Genomic DNA, 21,428 nt, shown 5'->3' with positions numbered 1-21,428 from the left:
TTGGATTCATCAACCCCAGAGGGATTTATAAGACCTGCAGATGTAGTGATTAGGGACGTGGCTCAGTGGTGAAGATGGCAGTGTTAGGTTAATGGCTGAACCCGATGGTCTTAGAGGTCATTTCCATCCTAAATCAATTTCTGAAGATTCTATGATTTAAAAAGCATAAATTTTTTGGAATGCACATGTCACTTTGCATCCATATAGCAAACACAGCCAGAAAAACTTTCTTTTACTGATACCTGAATGCTTCTTGGTAATGAAGACTTGCCACTCACCAGGTACAGTATATCTGCAGTCTCTCAACAGTCTCTAAGAGATATATTTTTCCTCCAGTAGTAGTAGTCCAGTGTTTGATATACTTAATGTACTGTATTTCATTTTCATTTTTGTCTTCATGGACATTTGTATTGTGGGCTGTCAAATGGTGTGTGGTCATAAAAGCCTGGGAAAGAGACAAGTAGGAAAAAGCTATTCTGATGTTCAATTTGTATATATAGTTGAATGCTTCTGATACAAAATATTAGAGTTAGATACTAACTTCAGCAAAGAAGTCATGCATATAATAAATCACCAATCTATAAGTTATAAAAAATATTCATATTCTCAGGCCCCAGGTATTATCAGTTGGAGTCAGAACAAATATCAGCATGTTCTCTAGTGGCTCAAGAGCAAGAAAAATATAAGATTTTGAGCAATAAGGCTAAAGATGCAATTTATAAACTATAGATTCAGCCAGAAAGTGTTGTACTAGGATCAATATATTCAAAAATAATATATAAATTATAAGATTTAATCTTATCTAGTAGCTTAGTGGTGGTGGTGGTGGTAGTTATTTTCATGGGGATAAGGATTTTGGTTGGGTGTAGACTAAACTACACAAAGGAGGAACTTTAGATGAGAAACAGACAAAGAGATGGTGATTTTATTTTCAGCATGTTGCAGGATAAATATCTTTTCATATTTAAATTATAATATCATCTGCTATTTTGTTAAGAACCTTCTGTTGGTGGTGGTAGTTATTTTCATGGGGATAAGGATTTTGGTTGGGTATAGACTAAACTACACAAAGGAGGAACTTAAGAAATAGACATAGAGAATGTGATTTTATTTTCAGCATGTTGCTGGATAAATCCCTTTTCATATTTAAATTATAATATCATCTACTATTTTGTTAAGAACCTTCTGTTGGTCATTAGAAAAGCAGAGAGAAGAACCACAGTATCCAGATTCTTGCTGAAGCATGATAAGAAATGGCACTTAAGACATGACAAATTCCTCCTCCCATCTGTTTTCCTGAGTATCAATCTATCTCTAAATGCATATACATATATACACATATGTGTGTGTATGTGTATATATGTATATATATCTATATGAGCACATATATATGCTGTTTCATTCTGTTCCAAGGTGAACAGATATTTTTTTAAGAAATATATTTGTGCAGAAGATTTTAAGAAGAGACACGACCCTGTTCATTCATACTTGCAAGCATATATATTAGATATTTTACCCTTTTAGTTCATCTTGGTAAAGCTGAAAATTATTTACCTAGGGTATAAATTTGTCAGACAGGTAAGTACAGGGACTCACTTGTTGATATTAGGTGGTATGAACCACTTTACATTTGTACGATGAGCCATAATGGAGTAAGAGCCCATCATAGGTCAGAGCCTTATCAGACTGTCAAGAGTAGGTCTGGAAAGGAACAAAGAAAAGTATATTGTATAAGACATGGTGAAGGCACTTCACAAGAGGGAATTCTCCCTTCTTGAGAAGAAGAATTCTCCTCTGTTTTATGGCCAAACTTTCCAAAAAGTCTTACAGTATTAGTTTTCTTGTGTTTATTCTGACTGCTGTGCAATTAAGTTCTAATCAAGTCTAATTCTGAGAGAAGTCATTTCCACCTAAATATTTTTTTTTCATTTGAATTTTGATTTCAATCCTCTGAAAAAATAACTATTAGATTTTTAACATGTGATAACACATGAAGTTTTCTCAGAAAAAAATAGTTGCAGTATAAAACTGAAGGTTGTTTGGAGACTGTGGTAGGTGTGCCCACTCTGCCTTTTTCTGACTTCCCCCTTCTGCAAGAAGAGGAGAAAAATATAAGGACTGTGAAAACACTCATGCACTGAGATAATGACAGTTTAGTAGAATAGAAAAATACACACACACAAGCAAAGCAAAAAGAGGAAATATTTCACTATTTTCCATCAGCAGGAAGATGTCCAGCCTAGGAAACTGGGCTCAATATGCCTAATGGTTACTTGGGAAGTCAAATGCCATGACCACAGATGTCTACCCCTTCCATGTCCTTTCTCTAGGCTGTCATTGCTGAGCTTGATGTCATTTGTAACGGAATGTCCCTCTGTTTGGGTCAGCTGTCTTGGCAAAACCCTTTGTTTACCCCCAGCCCACTGACATTTGAGGGTGGTGAGTATGTGGAGACAGACTCAAGTGGTAACTTTGGCAGATTTCAAAGATTCAGGTACTTCTTTCTGTCTGATTTTTCTTATTCTATTACTGATATTTACCCTGAACACATAATCAATGTAGTATTTAGTCAATGTAGTATGTAATCTAGTATTATGATGGACTTATCTATCATACCACTAGAGTGGTAGGAAAAACATAAGTGATGTAAATCAGAATAAATTTATAATGCATTTATTATTTTGCAATCTAATAATATAGCCTGTTCTAATAATGAATGTCTTGTTTGTCAGTCATCTATTTTGAATGGGGTTATAGGTTAGAATTCTTTTCCCTGCTGTCAGAACATATTTGTATAACACTGCAGAGTACATGCTGATTTGTGAATCTAGCAGCAGCAGAATACTCTGTGAACCTTAATGCAAATATTCCATCAAGATGTTTTTAATTATTTGAGAAGTCAATAAAATTAATAGAGAATTTAATAATGCTATAAAATAAAATATTTTAGGCAAGAGTCATTTCCCTTGCATGTTGCAATTGTTCTGAAATATTATTATAGGGCCTCCAGTCTTTGTACGTTCATTTCTGAAAAGTTCTCTGAGATAATAATCAGTATTATTTTGATACAAAATATTAAAATGCATAAATGGACACAAAGTTTAGGTTTTTAGAGGACAGAGAATACTAATTAGGAGTTAGAGAGGGACTCAAATCATCCTTTCACTGTATATTCCATGGTGGGTTTCGAAACAAATAAAGATGTGTTCAACAATTTGAGACAGTCAGGTTTGTCTCTGATTGTGGGAGGCCTCATTGTCTTGTATTTCTGATTCTAAGGCATATCCTAATGTACATACCCAATATCCATAGAAAGAGTTTACACCTCTATGTACCCAGGTGAAATAAGAAACGGATGGTGCAGCTATGTGTGAGAAAAGTGGGAAAGAAGAATTACACCTCAGAGTCCTGAGGTGTGCCTGAAGTCTGGGCAAAATGCTGGAACACAAGATAATTTTCTGTCATTCTTTGGAGCTTTGCTGGCAACCTGCTTCCCACTGTAAAACATTTGGGATGTGCCAACATCCTGTATATCAGCCTAACTGAGCTCCTGCCTACTAATATGGTATTTAGAATTGAACCAATGCCTCAAGGCATTCATGCAGTGCTGAAACTGCAATTGTGATTGGAATGGGCCAGGAAAAAGTTCACCTGCTCTGAGAAATTTTGTAGATTCTGGCAAAACTTACAGCTGTCAGTGAATGGAAGTAAATGTGCCAAATTTTGGAAGTTTTAGCATAGTTCGCAACATGAATAATCATGTTTTTTTCTGCAGGGCAAATGTTTTCTTCCTAGGAAAGTAACTTCCATGTAATATCTATGGAGAAGTTGTTCCAAGGCAATATTTATAGGATAGCAATAAATAGGATAACTGTTCTAGATAAAATCAAAGAGATGTGCAGAATAATGTCAGTGATTTTTCTGTTTCTATAAATACGCTACACCCAAGGTGAGCTGTCTCTGTTAAAAATCACATCAGACTGAAAAGGACATAATTTTCCTCTACAACTTGAGGCAAGGTGATTGGAGGCATTTTGTCATTTATTGGAGGAGCTGATGAGATCATTGTCTTTAATAGAAATAATTATTTTAGACTAAGTTAAACTGTTTGTTGTGATTCTTGGAATTATTTACATCAGAGTACTTAGGGATATAGCTACAAGGCACACAGATGTCTAGAGATTCTTATTTTCTGAATCTTATAGATGGGAGTATCTCTTCCTAATTTTGTAAACCCTTCCAGCTGTCATTCTGGATCTTGAAGTACTACTAAAAAATCTGGTCTTCAAATTATGAATAAAAAGATGTCTCTCCCCAGACCACTGCTAATTAGAACAACCTAGATCAAAATAATTTTTTTCCAGGCTTCAGAAGCCTTACATGTCAGATATTTTGAGAAGTCATTTTTATCTTTTGTATTGATGTTGTGTTTTAGATATTTTTCCATAATAAGCTACATGCCACCCATGAAGATAGAAATTATGCTCAGTAAAGCACATAATTTTCAGTTATGCAAGAAGCACTTTTGTTTCTCTAATCAGAACATGAGATGTGACATGAGTTAGAGCTGATTTACTAGTCCACATTTTATCAGAGTTAAAAATCAAAATAAAGTGTTCCATATGCAATTTCAAAATAAAAATAATTACATTGCCTTTTTTCTTTGTTTCTATGAAATCAGCTGGTATATTTGGTATAATAGTTTTGGATTTTACAGAGGGATGGGTGTTGCTTTCATTTTAAATAACTTTCCATTTTTTCGCCTTAAATTTTTAATGGTTTTTATCCAAAAATTGTGCTTCAGAACCAATGCTGTAATTTAAAAAATACTCAGCTTTAAAAATAAAAGCTCTCTTAGTAGGCAGGAATGCATAAATAACTTCTTGAAAGAATTATATAGGATTTATTAGCATGTTACCAAAGCATAAACTACTGAAAATCAAGCAAGACTGTGGTGCCAGTTGTTTGCCATCTTATTTTTTCTCATCCAACTGTTAGAAATTTCATCTAATTCATTAGCCAACTCTGTAAAAATGCTTGAAATAATATATAATCACCCATGGAAAATGTTTTTAGTTTTTATACTACTGGTAATAAAAATTCATGACAATAATGAAATTGTATTTTAGGCCATGTTCTAGAATCATTAGTATTATTATTTTGTGCATGAAATGAATCTGTTTCAGATAGAAGAAAAGCCACCTCTGAATGATGGAGAATAAAGAAGTATCATGAAACACTTTGTTTCCAATTAGTCAAGGTGTACTAATGTCCCATTTCCCAGCTCATCATGATAATGTATAATCTGATATATTGAATGATTTGGCAATTCCAAAGACTTATACCTAACTCTATGAACTGATCTTACAAGAATACTGCATTTTGTTGATCCCATTTAATTTCTATGCTTCTCATATTCAAAGTGTAAGGTACCTCTAAGTTCTAGACATTTCATAGCTTTGGATGTCAAAAGGAACCTCTAGATATGATTCTAGTTCCTGCACAAGAACATTAACAATATTAACGAAGGTTCAAAATTGTTATTTGTGATATATGCCACATCTTACAAAAAGAATCAGACTACTTAAATGGTTGCTTTCACTATTTAAAAATGGCAAAAAAATAGGTTTATTTCAGTTTAAAATAAGAAATCCCTTATTTTTAATATTTAAGTATAGAAAGTAAAATAATGTTATCAGATGTGTCCTTTGAATCTTCTGTTTAGTACAGCAGAAATTCTGCTGGTTTTAGTAAATTAATTTTCAGTAATTTTGTGGTTAATATAAATTGCTTTCAGAGAAATTGCCTAGTGAGTCCTGAAAGTTGTGAGCACTACTAATCAATGGGATCTTAATTTATTTGCCACACCACCAGCCTATCAACTTTCCTGGTGCCTGGGAGGCAACTGGTAAGAAGGCAACCAGAAAAATGAGTGGTAAATTCTGAAGGAAGCTTGGTTTGGCCAACAACTTTCACGTTTCTTTTTCATATTTGTAGAGTGTTGTGAGCAAATACAAGACTTATGACTTCAGTTTTTGTGAGTACATGCAGCCTGTTGAAGTATCTCTTTGAAGTGCCATTTTTGTATGACCTCACAAAAGTTAGAAATTAACTTTAAGGCACTTCACTGTGAAATGCCAACACATAAAAAGAGATATCCTTGTTAGTAAAATTGAGGAAAAAGAAGGGAAGGAAAAAGAAGGGACATGTCAGACACCGAGATGGAGAAGAGAAACAGCTCACTGGCAGGAATAAGAATCATTTACAGGAAATAAACCACATCCTTCTTGACAAAAGCCTGAGAAGATTGTGGGCATGGGTGGAAAAAGATGAGACGCTGACAAATGCATGAACATCACACATAACTAATTCAAGCAATAAATATTTCTGAGCCTCCCACCAGCCTTCTCCTCCTGCACTTCTTTGTAATTTCACTGACTTATCTCTGCAGTAAAAAAATCTAATTAGATTGCCAAGTGTAGCACATTAATTAACAGATAAACTAACAGTATTAAACAGCAATAGTCTAGAAGCTGACTCTGGTCTTCCTAATTAGGCAGCTCTCTCAGCATGAAGTAGGAAAAGCAACTAACACAACAGTATAACATAAAGGGCAAGAGAGCCAATTATGCTCGTAGGCAGTGAAGAAAAAAAAGAGACACAAGAAAAAAAATCCCTTATGCCTTAGTGATCTATAACTGCTCCATGAGTTACACTGAGATTATGACTGATTTATATTCAGCATACTTGATAAGTTCTAATGTAATCTATTTTTCTTAGGAAAAGCATCTCAAAGAGTCGATGGCAGGGATCAAAATGTTGTCTTTGAGTTGTCTTAACTGAGATGAGAGAGTGTAATTATTTATTTAGGCATTGAGGTAAAATACTTTTTCCTATTCACTTTGTGTAAAAATGAGCCGGGCTTGGTGGAACAATAGGTGTCTTTTTATTCCAAAGTATTTCAACTTTCAAGTTGTGTATTTATTTTATATTGTTTTACTGATTCACTTTCGTATTTTACTGCTTAAAGTTCAATGAAAAAGGATTGTGCACGAAACCTTTTCTGTACATGAAGGACATTCAATAGCTGAGAAGTTCCCATTAAGTTCAGTGAGATTTTTGCCATTAGTAACTCAGGCAATGAGGAGCTAATGTTGTAAATATATTAACTCAAAAGCTGGATACCACACATCCCTTGAGCAAAAAACAGACTGCAAAACTGACCTGTACAGCATGCTCTGAAGATATGTGTCACATCTAGAAGAAGCAAAAAGATCTGTTTTCCCTTTCTGAGGTTAAAAAGTACATGGAAAATTCTGTCTTTGTTTTAAATTTAATTTACCTTGTGGTATGAAGCAACTCTAAATCTGTTTGCCAAATCAGTGTATACAAAGCCTGTAAAAGAAAGAAAAGATAATTTGGACAATACTGGCTGAGGTAAATGAGACAATACATTTGTTGTCTCTCTGTAAAGGAATACTTAAATATCAGTATTATTAAGTGGTTTATTTCATCTGGTAAAAAAATGCAGAGCTGTTCCTTAAAAGATGATTGAATAAAACTTGCCCATAGGAGTTGGAGACTAAGAATTGTTGTTTACAGTGGGGCTATTTTACACTGAACAGAAAAAATTTGCCATAACTTGGATACTATGATAGGATATGAGCAGACGTTCTTGAAAGTACTGCTTTTGCTGAGTGATCTACTCAGAAATTCAAAGCAATACTGATTCTACTGAAGCTGAAATAGCTTTGGTAGCGATGAGATTTTCTTGTAATAATTCTTCTGTGTAGACAAGGTCATCTAAAGCAGTTTAAGCACCTTTAAATGAAAAGAGTGTACAGTCCATTTGATCTCCCCTTGGCTTTAATTACATCTGCCTGCACAGCAGTGCCCTAAAGGATCAAGGATCTTCAGAAGAGAACATTTCCAAGGACTCAATAACTTAATACCAGAAGGACCCATCCTTATTAAAATAAATTAGGGGAAAGGATATGGATTGAGGTTTTTTGATTGGTGTTGGTTTTGCTTGTTTTAACTCTTATTACATCTTTCTTTAAAACTAAAATGCTGAAAATACATTTACTTTAATATAGTAGAAAATTCAGTGAAGAATTTTGTTGAGGGGAGTAGAAAAGGACTAAGAATTAAAAGTCAATAGGAACTGGGAGTCTAAGATCTTGTAAGTTTATAATTTTCAGTATAGCTAGAGATTTTTTCCCCAAAGGCCACTGGATATTGGAGAGATGCCCTACTGTTGTAACATACAGCTCAAAGACTATTGAAAAGCTCTTAGAGGCCCAGGTATTTCTGTACAATGTCTTCTTCCTACTTTTTGAAGTAAATGGAAGATTGCACTGCACTGAAAGCATAATACTTTGAGGAAGATTTACTCCCCAGAACTGTCCCAACAGGAGCTTGGTGTCTGCAAGGCTGAGCAGAAAAAAATTTTGGTTGAGTTCCACATGGTGTGATATCTCAGGTTCAGCAGCAATAGTAGTCATTTGTAAGCTCTTCAATTAACTTAGACTGGCAGTATGACAGTGGGATTTTCTCTCTGCAAAATTCTTTCCTCATTATCATAAACATCTTGCAAAATCCTTAGAGCATCCTGAAAATAAGTTTTAAAAAAAAAACTGCATATATTTTACCTTTTACGTTTTGTTCTCCTGTCTTTTTTGCTTGTTGCAAGTAAGCCTGACTTTCCACTGAAGCTCAGTTGTCTGGAGGAGGAAATATTGCTTTCATAAAAAAATAAGAGTAATGTCTGATTTCTCTGGGAGTTTACAGCCATTCACCAAAAAAATAAACAAAAATATCCATATTTCATTCCAAAATGAAAGCTATCAATATAAACAGTTTTATATTCTTATTTTCCCTCTTCCTTCACAAACTCAGGATTTCTTCCTGAGCTGTAGTTTGGGTGTCTTCTCTCCTTGAGATTTGATTTCTGACCAGATACATCTCTATAAAACACTAGGGACAATCTTCCTGTTATTTAATGCTGTGGCTCAAACGAGCACAAAAACAGAGAAAGAACCACAATCCTGGCAAAGAACCCCACAGGCTTTAAAAAAGAAAAAAAAGAAGCAGTATTATACAGAGTATATCTGCTAGAAGGCACTGAGCTGGTGCTTTTCAACAAAGTTTAGAAATTACAAGACAGTGTTATTTTTAATCATTCTCCAAAGCCTGTTAATGTCCACCGCTCTACTCAGTTTCAAGATACTAGTGATACAGAGCTACTTACCTGAAGCAATAATGTTGGACCAGAATAATTCCATATTTAGCAAGATGCAAACACGGACACGTACATCTACGCCTGGACAGCATTGCATGTGCAATTTTTATTGTTCATGAATACAATGAATACCATTTGTTGGCATTGTTTGAGCGTCTTTGCTTGTTTGACTTGAAAATGAAAATTAAAAGGCAGCTACAGATTGTATAAAAATGCCTTTAACTATTGCTCATCAGAGGAAGCAGCTTTTTGATTTTGTTAGGAAAACTAGTGTGAGTCATTTGTTACAAGAGCTTAATTTTTAATCAGTAAGGATTTTTCCCCCTTATTTGTAATTATGTATAAATGTATCTCATCTTCACTTGCTACACATTAAATATTTTATGCATTTCTTGTATTTACAACACTGCCTTGATGATGCTAAATTTTCAGTTAGCAATTCTTACATTTTGATTAAACCCCCCAGAAATGAATGGGCTGTGATCTATAGGTAAAAGTTAAAGGTTAAAAATAATTTCAGTACTTCTGCATAATTTAAGGGTATGATTTTTTGAGCAAATTCTTATATTTAGTGGCTTGTGAACAGAAATTGGAATTTTTTAAAATTAAATTATCTTATTGCAGTCAAATAGGAAACAATTAGTTTATCCAAGACTAGGATTTCATAAGCAGAAAAAAAAAAAGAGTGGAGATAGTCTAGGTGGGTTTTTCTGATTGTTTCTTTTTTTTTAATATGCATGAGTCCTCCATTGATTCATAAGACAACTTTTTGTAATGAATTTTATTTGTTATTAAAATATCTACTTGGATAACAGTAATTAGTCAGACGTTCTCAAATTGATGTAGAAGCATAGGAACCTGATTACAATTTTAAATATTTACATAAAATGGCTTATTTTTCTCCCATTGATTTCTGACAGAGTAGATTGTTCTTAATGCTTTTGAACATCAAAGGCATTTCTGTAAGCACTTATGTGCTGACCTCCTAACCACTATTTCAGAAAATTTTTTTGCCTCATTAAAGGTGAAAAGCAAAATGTATGTTTTGCTTTTCTTTCCTTAACAGAGAATTGATAGCACAGGACTTAGTCAGTTCTCTTTGTTAAATAGGTGGAAGTCTAATCCTTCACTGGTACTAGTGATGAGAAATATGGTTTCTGATGGAACATCTTTAGAAAGTCAGGAGTCTGGAAACTGACTCTGCTGGTTCAGCAATACTCTCACTAGGGAAAATGTTAGGACAAGAGGAACAGCACTGACTGCACTGAAAGCTCTTGCATGCACAAACTAAATATGAATTGTCAGGTTAATAACCTGACAATTCATGGATTTCTTCTACTGAGGAGTTATATTTTAAAATATACTGACAACAGTATCTGCATTTATATTGGCATTGATTTTTTTTTGTTTGTTTTAGGATGCTGCCACCTGAACAGAAAGAGTTCACAAAAGCTTTTGTGTCCATTACTGATTACCTTACTTAAAATCCTTCTGTAATGATAAAGTCATCTCCTATATTTATAAAGTCTTTCTCCCATATACCTGTCACAATAATTTGTTAAACCCAAAAAGAAGCAATTTTCCTTTACAAAGCAAATCCATGTGTGGATAATCCAAGATGTGCCTATCACATTACATATTAGGTCATATTCCATTGTAGTAAGCCAAGACCACGTCTGCTACGTGGTTTAATTATTTTATTTGTTCCAAAAAGTGTTGTCTGGATAAAGGGTGAAAAATAACTTTCAAACACCAGATTAATCACAGCCAAATCTGTAGGGAAAATTTCTCTGGATGCCCTGTTCCAGCCAAAAGAAAGAGCACTTTAAAAAATGGGATGTGGCAGTTTTAAGCAATAAAATTTACTTATCCACATCTGAGTTTTAAGAAAGTATCTTCTCCTTTTACTCACGTGGAGCATTCATTGCTTCATGATTGAATAGCAGCATCTTATGCAGCTGGAGTGAGTTGCCTGTACACACTTGCATGCATTTTCTACCTACTTGGAAATATCTTGAGTGTTATCCTCCCTTTTTTAGTTAAACGTAATCAATTGTAGCCTAAGTAGGGGCTGTAAAATTTCATCCCTTGTGTGAATTTGTGTATTTGCTGTAGTGACTGTCACTAACGTACAGAGCTAGTCGAATTGTTGTTAAGAATCAGATACAGGTTTTTGAAAATCACAGTTGAAAAATAATTTCATTAATTACACAGTCTCAAAAAATCTCGAGGACTGAAGGAAAATGTTTTTTTCAAATAATTTGCAAACATATTTTGGGTGTTTCTAATAACAGATAAATGGCCTCAAAAAAGAAAAATGCTCTCATCTGAAAGAACAGCTATATGTATACTCTTACTCAGACTCCCTTTATTTTTGGAAAAAAATAGAATTTGACAGATTTTGGTAAAATTTCTTTTCTGGGAGATACAGTCTTATGATATTTTGAGCCTTCCAGACATTTCAAACTGATTGACCAAAAATGCAATTTCTTTTCGTTACTTAATCTGACTCTTCTATTAAGCAACAAGTTTGCCAGGAGCCTGTAAATATAGAAATAAACACTAGAAAATGTTGAAGAAATTAAGCAAAAGTCTTAGATTCTAGTATCAATATTCAATTTAGAGCTTGAAAACTTAAATGAAATTAACCCTTTAGCTCAGAAAAAATAAATCAGTCATCATGGATGAAGAATTTCAATTATAAGAGTAACGGACTTTGTGTTTGTAAGTATTGAATCTGCTGCATGTTAATCTGTGTTAACTGTATGTAAGCAGGTCCCTTATAGTCTTCCTGAGAAGAAACTCTCATCCTGCTGCATTTTTTAGCTTTTAGGGATAGAGAATAATCAAAAGTTCAGGACACTGAATTGCTGGCACTGGCTGAGCAAGGAAACCTGAAATGCATGGTACAATTCCTAGGGGAGGAACAGCCAGTCACACAGCTGAGGTGCCATGAGCAAACTCCTGCTGGAGAGACTGTTATGGGAAGTGGAGAATTTAGAGGTCTTAAGCTCTGCTACACCAGAAACTCTTGAACTGTAAACCCTGCTAGAAGTTATAGATAGATCATATATGGCTGTAGGGAGGGAGACACAATATATCACTGACCTTGTTAAGTGCAGTCTGAGAAACACAAGGAAAAACACTTGACAATAAAGCAAATATTCTGTTTCCTTGTTCAGTTAAGGAAAAAAGGTGAAAACCCAATTAAATGAAACTCAGTTCTTCTGGCAGAATTAAATGTACAAATAAACTCTGAGCATGTGGGTTGTACTACGTGAAATCTATAGGTCCCTTTGAATCTTCATGATTTTGTGACTAGGCGTTCTTACCTGATGTACTTGTCATGGTGAATATTTTTGCAACAAAAATTGTTTTTCCCTCTCAGGGAAGTAGCTCGCTTTATATGTGTGATATAATGCAAGTTAAGCATTTCATATTGCTGTATATTTAATCCTTCTGGGATTTTCTTTCCCAGAGTGTAAGCAATGTTGCAAGTGATGCTGATGTAGTGCCATCAATCCTTACACTTTTGTCAATTTTTATTCAAATACAGCATCCATTCACTTAATATTGGTAACTGTATGCCCTTATACAGTAGCACCTTAATCCAGTAGCACTGGAGGCTGTTTACTTGTTAAATTATTAGACTTTCACTGAACCAAGGCAGAACCTAATGAATGTAGATCATCTGAAAATAAAGCTTTGACTCCTAATCTTGAGTATGAGTGGGGCTTTTAAATTGAACACACTAAAATAAACACAAAGGATAGTAAACACTGGATTCAGCCATCCGGAAGTTCACACTTAATCTGTGCGTGGCAGAGTTTGGGGCTCAGATTTTATGGCTTACAAGTTTGGAATCCAAACACTTTCTTACATCCCAATATGCAAGACATCATTGAGTGAGGAATACACTATGCATGATCTTAGTCAGATATATTGTATATTAGGCAGGAGAGGAAAAAAATTTTGACTGAATTACCTATTTTTAATTATTTGACCAGAATCAAGTTCCAGTGGTCTGCTTTTCCTATGTTGTGCTAAACACAAGACATTAATCTCTGATTAATTTGGAAATAAAACAGTGAAACTGAACTGTATAAATATGCAAAGTTGTTCTGCTATCATTTATGCTAATGAATTTTCCTCTATTAACTCATAATTTTGAATTGAAATACATGAGCTAAAGGTAACAACTCACCTTCGTTTTTGTTTCCATAAAATGAATTTGTACACCAAGATGGAATTAGCAGCAGAAGCAGACTCACAGTTTCACTAAAGGACTAGACATCTGTTAGAAATGGGGTTTAGAGACACACATTTTTTGCCCTTAGGCAATAGTGAGGTTACTCACTATGATAAATGTGTGTGTTCCATGGTCAGGCCTGTCTCAGTCTTGCACTCTGTGCTTTTTGCAGTCAACTGTAGAAGTTTGAATGACAATTATGAGATTTTTACTGCATCAGACTTATCTGAGCACAGGAGCTTGAAACAGTCCATGCTCCACACTCCTTAATCATTGTCTGTGCAGCTCTCTTTGAGAGTTCAATTTAAATACAAGATCCATAGTTGGAAGAAGTAAAGAATATATGTTTGAGAGTGATTTTGTGAATAAAGTATATGGAACATGACTGAGAAAGAAGAATTTGGTCTTGAGTAATGGGTGTTCGGATAGCATCCAGATATTAAAAGACATGGAAAGATTGTATACCAGGAGATGATTGAATTGGGTGGCATCAGCTCAAAAAGAGAACTTCTGAAGCAGTATTTTGTGGGCCAGCTGTGTGTCTTTCTGTTTTCATGTAGCTGTAAACATTAAAACCAAAGCTCTAGCTAGTCATCCATTTCCTTAATGTTTCAACAGATTGTCTTGTCCATTTTGTAGATAATTTATTCGCTGAGTAAACTGAGTGTGAAGGTTGTAAGACATGGTACGAAGTTTTCTTTGCTGTAGTTCTTTTATTAAGTAATGAGTAAGTTCACCAGTGTAATAAGGATTGAGACCTGTTTTGGCCATTTACTGTGTGAGAGTCAGAGCTGTCTTCTTTTATTGACCTGGAGCTCTTGTGATTTACCTTTTTAATAAACAGTGAAAACATTAGTAGAGGCTAGCTGTTTTCAAGTAAATTAAGTACTGTACCTAGGTTTAGAGTTTAATGATATACTTTAATGTTCCCATTGAGAGCCAATGTCAAATGGTGGGTTTCAAAATGAAGAACAGAATGAAACATATTTACTATTGCAAGGAATGCTTCTGGCTTGTAAACCAGGATGATAAGATACAAAAAAGCAGACTTTCTTCAGAATATTTGAATTATACGCTTATTTTTACCAGATTTATTTTAAAGTACCCTAGCTAAAGAATAGTAGATCATAGAAAATATTTTGTTGCATATAGTTCATAGTTGAAAGGTGCCTGAATTTTACTTTTCACAGTTGTAAATTAACCATATAAAGGTATACATATGAAAACTTTTCAAAGTGTAAAAACTCATGTACAGCTATCAAATAAGTGTTTTTATTGATGCTGAATCTCTTTTCTTCCTTAGGAATAGACTACTTTAAATAGACTGTTTCTCTTAGCATCCATTTTAATCGTCCTTCTGGAGTCATAAGGCAGAATAGATTGTGGAAAGAATAGTTCTTGTCTGAGATGAAGATTATCTTGGGTTACAGTCTTAGTTCTCTCTGGCACTGGTAGTCGTCCTCTATAGGAGACTACTATGTACTGTTCAGTATGATTTATTTTGCAAACTGTGGTTAGAATGCGTAAGCTTAAAACTGAATTGCGATGCATACTATGAATATGTTCATTTTCTCATTTATCCATCATGTAGTCAAAATGTAGCATATATAAAAATGTTCCCATTTACCTTTAAAATTAATTATATTTTTGAAATTAATTATATTTTTGAAATTTGAAGAACCAATGAAAGAAAATTTTCTTGAAAATCTTCAACCAAAAAAAATCATTAACTTTACATTAAGTTCTTGAAATATCATCCTATTTAAACACACCCTTAAGAAAATAATTTTGTAGTGTATTCTGAAGCCTCATCTAAGTTCATAAAATTTTCAAATGCTTTAGTGTTTTCTCCTGTGTATATAACACAGTAACTAATTCAAGTTAGTTGAAACTGCACAGAACTTCACTTGTCACAAAATTATTGTCTCAAGGAACAATTAGCTTGTATAAAAATTTAGTTTAATATTGTCAGAAAGAACCCAATTTTCCTACTAAAAAAAAAAAAAGCAGAGGACATACATATACATACACTTGGGGACACAGGAAAGCCATGGTCATTATATTAATATCTTTAAATGTATTCTATATTCTTTTGGTTTTCTTTCTTTTTAATTTTGCTTCTTCTTCTTTTTCATTTCACTTGTCGCATTTGTTTCTTATTAGATAGAAAATTATGACAAAGCCACATGTTTATAAACATTTTCACAGGAGTTAGAAAAATTAATTGTAAATACCACCACTATAGTAACTACAATTTTTTTTTTAGTAGGAATGTTATATTAGGATAAAAATAGGGGAAAATGTTTGTGCTTTGAAATTCAGGAAAAAAAATTAAAGTAAAAGTGTTTTTTATATATCTTAAGTGGATATAGCACTCAGAACTTGGCAAAGAATTCCCACTACCTTTAGGAAGTATTTCCTCACAGATTTATTTGGAGAGTTTCTGGCAGGCATATAAAAAGTGAGAGGAAAGTTTGTGTCATTTACCCAAGCATTGAGTTAAAAATACACCTTGACAAAACTCTTACTACTTTGATACTGCATTGCCATATGTACACTGTATGTAATGTAAAGAAAAGAGAGGAAAAAATTTCACACCTCCTTGCAAAGGTATTTTTTCTCTTTCAAACATTGACATCACTTGACAGATAACAACAGGATTCAGGCTCAGTGCATTGGAAACTAAGCAGGCAAGAGAAGCGTAAGATTTATTTTCTTTCACCATGTGCTTCCAGAATATGAATAAGTACACATTATTGTAAATGCAACGTGCATCTGTATCTGTATTAGTCTTTTGCTCCTTTGTGGCAGGTGCCTTGACTTTTGAAAAAAGGAGCTGAGGCAGTGTCAATTTGGCTGCAGCAGACTTGAGGCCAGAGCTGCCCGTGTCCTTACAGCTGGGTTGTAGTGCCTGAAGGCCGTGCTCGAACACGGAACCTTTGGCTCTCTGCCTCTCTGTAAGAAAACATAAAAGAGGAGGTAATTTTTGACTGCTGTGCTGGGCCTTTTGACTGCTGTGCTGGGCCATGGCTTTTTTTTGGGGTTTTTTTTTTTGGGTTTTTTTGGTTTTTTTTTTTTTTTTTTTTTGGTGAAATGATGTGTAGCAGTGCATCTGTAACGTGAGCTCAGCGAACTTAATTCTTGTTGAGGCTCAAGCTGCAAAGACCCCAGTGGCAAATTCAGCACGCTATCATGTTGACAGCATATGGAACTCCCGAAAAAGTAGATTAGGATTTTCTGAAGAAATTTCTGTATATGTAATTTTTTTGTGAATATTAACAAAATGAGGCTTTATTCTTGGTATAATTTTGAGCCTTATCCCTTGATTTGTTAGAAGAAATATTTTTTTTTGCCATTAAACTGTGTAAACAATACACAGTTTATGTGCTTATATTTCCCATAATGATATTTTAGAACCCGTGACTAATAGCTACAAATGAATCTACAGATGTGGAATAGTTTGGGTCGGGCAAAGATGTTTTGATCTATCTCTGATATTTTTAGATGGTAGATGCTCAGTGTATGGCTATTACCATCTATTACTATACTACTGGCACATCAGATGTAGGGTTCAAACTATAGGGTAAGAAAAGAATGCTAAAAGTGAGGAGCTTTTCCCTAAAGCTCATTTAGTCTAAACAGACAATTTAAACAGATGGAAAAAATGGATGAGAGATAACAGAGTGGGAAAATTTCACTGAAGGTTGCTGTCAGTCAGTGGTACAGAACTTTTATATCTTTAATCTCACTGATATATTCTGTACAGGCTTTGAAGAGTCAATCATTCAGAGATCAGTAGCAATTTAAAAATATGCGTACATGTTAAATTTATAATTTAGGAGGAGAAACATATTGCCATGGTTTTTGTTCACGGTATGGTAAACATTTTTCTGGAAAACACTTTGCTGTTCTGCTTTGTTTTGATCGCTGTAATTTTACTGTGTCACAAAGCAGGGATTATTTAGTAACTCCAGGCAGTACCTTGATCAAAGCAGCTAAGTAGTTGTGAAGAAGTATCTCAAGAGTCTTTGTGAATGAACACTTCTTCATTCTTAAAATGCTGGCATTGAAGATAGTTATATTTCTTTCACAAGAAATGGAGTAAATAGAGAAGTTCTGAAGCTTGAGTCTGATTTGGGGGCTCTTTCTTTCTAATTAGTTGATAAATTGAAAGATTTGATGCCCTGGTCAAATTTTGCCAAATCCTGCATGTAGCCAAAAGTACAGGACAAAAGCATAGGTAGGAAGACCTGTGGCTGGGGATTTAGCTTCCTTGGAGATTTGGGAATAGGGTCACATTTGTCACCCAATATCCTGTTAATCTTTGCAAGGCTTTCTGTGATATTTTTAGAGGAAAATTGATGATGCATTAACTAATGAAAGGACTTTAATGTGGTCTCAAGCATTTACTGTGATAAGGCCTAACACATCTATCAAGCCAAAGGAAAGTGGTGTAATATTTTTACTGTTTTAACACTGTTTTCCCATCTAACTATATAATAGGAAATCCAGTAGGGCAGAAATCAAATTGCAAGTAATCAGATTTGTACTTCCTATTTCCATGTAATTTAAAAAAATTTATCAGGTTTTCTTTCTCCCTTCTTTCTTCATTTTCTTCTTCTTTCTTCTCTTTCTCTCTCTTTTTTAAACTTTATCTTTTCTTATGAAGGTTTTCCCTGTTGCATTAGTAGCCTCTGACAACAGTCACTGACTGCAGGTAAACGTACTTCATGTGATGGTTTAGGTCTTTTTCCTACTAATGCTGATAGATGAGTGGCTAAGGAGGAGAAAAATTATATATTTACATTGCAATTATAGGAATTATATGGTTTACTGTCTGAGCAGCATTCTGCACTATGGTAATTATCATGATATTAAATATCTGAGTGCCATCATAGAAAGAACACAAGTCATTACTACAGTCTACATATGATAACTCTTAAACATAATTGCTGTGTAATGTTCAGGTGATTGAATTATCATTCAGACCCATGCTCAGTTCAGCCATGCCTAAAAAAAAAATCTGTTTAATCAAAGATTACTGCAGCTTCTTTTTTTGATTGAATTATTTTCAAAACATGGAAATTCAGGGACAGATTCTGGAAGAAATATAGCCCTTTTACTCAGCTTTGTTAAAGTGTGTAATATAAATTTTCTTCAAAGAATGAGTACACCTATGGAACTGTAACAATGATGTAGGAACAGAAGGGATACTTGCCTTGTCATGGACATCTTGTGAATCCACAAAACTGTGTGGTCCTGACCAGCTATGGGTCAGATCCCTGACTATTAAGCCAACTTTTTCAGATGTTACAAAGTGGTACCTGCTGGCCTTAGTGGAAAACTGATATACTCCATACAGAAGTTTCTGTAACCATCAGAAAGTAAATTTAAGAAATTTTATGAAAGACAGTCTCAGACATTGCATGTGGAATCATCGTTTTATGATGTATATTTGATATGAAGGTTACTTAAAGTGTAATGTCCATCAATTTTCTTTCATATTATTCAACACTTGTGCCAGGCAGTTGTATGTAGATTCAAAAGAGCAGGATATCTGTAGCAAATTTACTTTACATAAAGGTAAGATTTTTGTGATAAAAGGGTGACTTTCATACTGCATTTTTTTTTCTACAAACAGATTTCATGTTTTTCTAAAAGTTGCTTTTGGTTTTTTTTTCCATAAACTACACACAAAAATCTCAAGAATTAATTTCTCAGATCTCTTGACAGCTTGCAAGGCAAACAAAACCACCTGGTTAATATAATATTTGTTACATTGTTTTGTTAACAATTTATTTTGTTTCTTAAAATAAGTAATAATTCCAGAAGTAATGGATTTACTCGAGCCATGATAACCCCACTTCAGAAATTCAATGTGTTGCTTCTGAATGCTTCTTCATCTATGCCCAAGTAAATATGCCGTCTTTCATGCTGGTAACTTCTAAATGGATTTATTACACAACAAATACAACATACCATATTGATATTTAACTTAGAGCTGACTCCCATGGTTGAAATTTGTCATTTGGAAGAACCAGATCAGGCTGAGAATTCTAGTTGTACTTGAAGCTTAATGCATATTTATTATTGAAATTTGCGATTTAAGAGGTGTTTTATAAAGAAAAGTCATATTTCTAATATATATTGCTGAATTCTGACAAAAATGAGATGTATGGTGACAATTATGGGATATCACATTCATTTCTAAGGCTCGTATTTTATGTACCGAATAAAATTCTTCACAATTTAGTTGGCATAAACAATAAGGGGATCACAATTTATGAATTCTTCAGAAGTCTTTGCAGATTTAGGAAGACTTGGCCATGTAAATTCAAATTGAAATATATGCAGTTAGGCATAGTGTTTTAATGGAGTTTTGAAAAAGGCTTCTGTGTTAATTACACAACAGAAATGTGTTTGTCTCTGTGTTTTTGAGAGAGGGTGGAAGTTTTAAATTAATTCCCATAATAATAACAAAAACAAGTTAGTAGTTTTAAAAAGTTACAAGGAGTCACTGAAGATCAGACCACAGAAGAAGGCAAAAAATCTGATGTGGTTGAAGAATCGGTGATAAAATGCCACCCCTCTTTACATTCAGAGCATGAATGAATATGGTCTGTCAATCAGGAGTATAAATGCTTTTGAAAAACAGGAAGAATTTTACTTAACAACTATTCAAATTGTTAGTTGTCAACAGTGAGGATGAAATGTTCGTACAAATAGTTGCTAAGACACTGGTGGTTGGACTATTATCAACTTACAAAGGGGATTTTTTAAATATGTGTAAATTTTTAGAGATAAATATCTGTTTGAAATCTTTTACAGAACTTCCCTTAAGTGACGAGATTCAATATTCAGCATAAATGCATCTGTTCAATGGAGTCCAGTTCTGCAGCTATTTTTACTGGGATCTAGCATGCAGAAAATTGTGGAAAATTTGTGTCCATTCTTTAAAGTAGAGATTGCATCATGAAAATAAGACAAAATAAAATTTTGAAGTGTTATTTTGCAATATATATATATATATATATATATGAATATTGGATTGACCTTAAATGTTTGCATCCCTCAGTTTCCACATATTTTGAACAAAACCAAACATGAAAAAAATTGCTTCAAATGACAGAGGTTTTTTTTTCTTTTCAAAATTAGTTGAGGTCATAACTTACTTGCCATTTCATTAAATATACAAGGCTTATGTCTTTTTTATATAAAGTCTAAAACTACCAGGCAGTTACTCTGGGCTCATGTTTTATTGTTTACAGTCCTTGCAGATACCTATAGTGAATTTTAAAGACCTATTAAATGATTTATTAATGACCAGTCAGACGTTTACCTTTCATTTTGATCTGTAATTAGGTAAATGTACATGGCATCAACTCTATTTGAGAGAAACTGAAAGTCATTGAGTACAGTTGTAGCATTTTTCCTCCCAAATCTGATTTGTTTCTAGTTTTACTTTATGTGGATTAAATTTATATTCTGCCTGCTTCTTACTTTTTATGGCAATAAATTGTGGACAAAAGAAAATGTATTCACAGTGTATTCACATTTGCACGTTTTTTTATTCTGTTAAGGTACAATCTGCAAATGGCATGTCTGTTTTTCCAGTGGCCATAGAAATGCATAACTGCTCATCAATGATTTTATTTTTTTTTTCCTTTAGGGGCTGATGTTATCAATTTTGATGGCCATGTAGTGTTACCATACAGATTCAGGAACAAGAAAATGAAAACACTGAAAGATGTCATCTCTCTGAAATTTAAGACCTCTGAAAGCGAAGGTGTAATCTTCCACGGAGAAGGACAGCAGGGAGATTATATCACCTTGGAACTGAAGAAAGCCAAACTTGTTCTAAATTTAAATTTAGGTATGTTTTGATTGTTTAGTTTTTTGGTAGTTTTTTATCTCTCTCACAGAAATTTTAGGTCTCTT

The 21,428-nt window shown here is 33.9% G+C and overlaps 1 protein-coding gene across 1 annotated transcript in view; it reads left to right on the top strand.

Moving 5' to 3' along the window:
• CNTNAP2 (contactin associated protein 2) overlaps positions 1-21,428 on the top strand; it is a 1,023,368-nt gene that overhangs the window by 458,448 nt on the left and 543,492 nt on the right. Inside the window, exon 5 of the mRNA XM_058800058.1 lies at positions 21,160-21,363. Within this exon, the coding sequence (XP_058656041.1) occupies positions 21,160-21,363 (204 nt within the window). The remainder of the gene's footprint in view (positions 1-21,159; positions 21,364-21,428) is intronic.

This window comes from Ammospiza caudacuta, chromosome 1, assembly GCF_027887145.1.
Source record: "Ammospiza caudacuta isolate bAmmCau1 chromosome 1, bAmmCau1.pri, whole genome shotgun sequence".
Lineage (NCBI taxonomy): Eukaryota > Metazoa > Chordata > Aves > Passeriformes > Passerellidae > Ammospiza > Ammospiza caudacuta.
The sequence above is the reverse complement of the archived record's forward strand: the minus strand, read 5'-3'. Positions and strand labels throughout refer to the sequence as shown.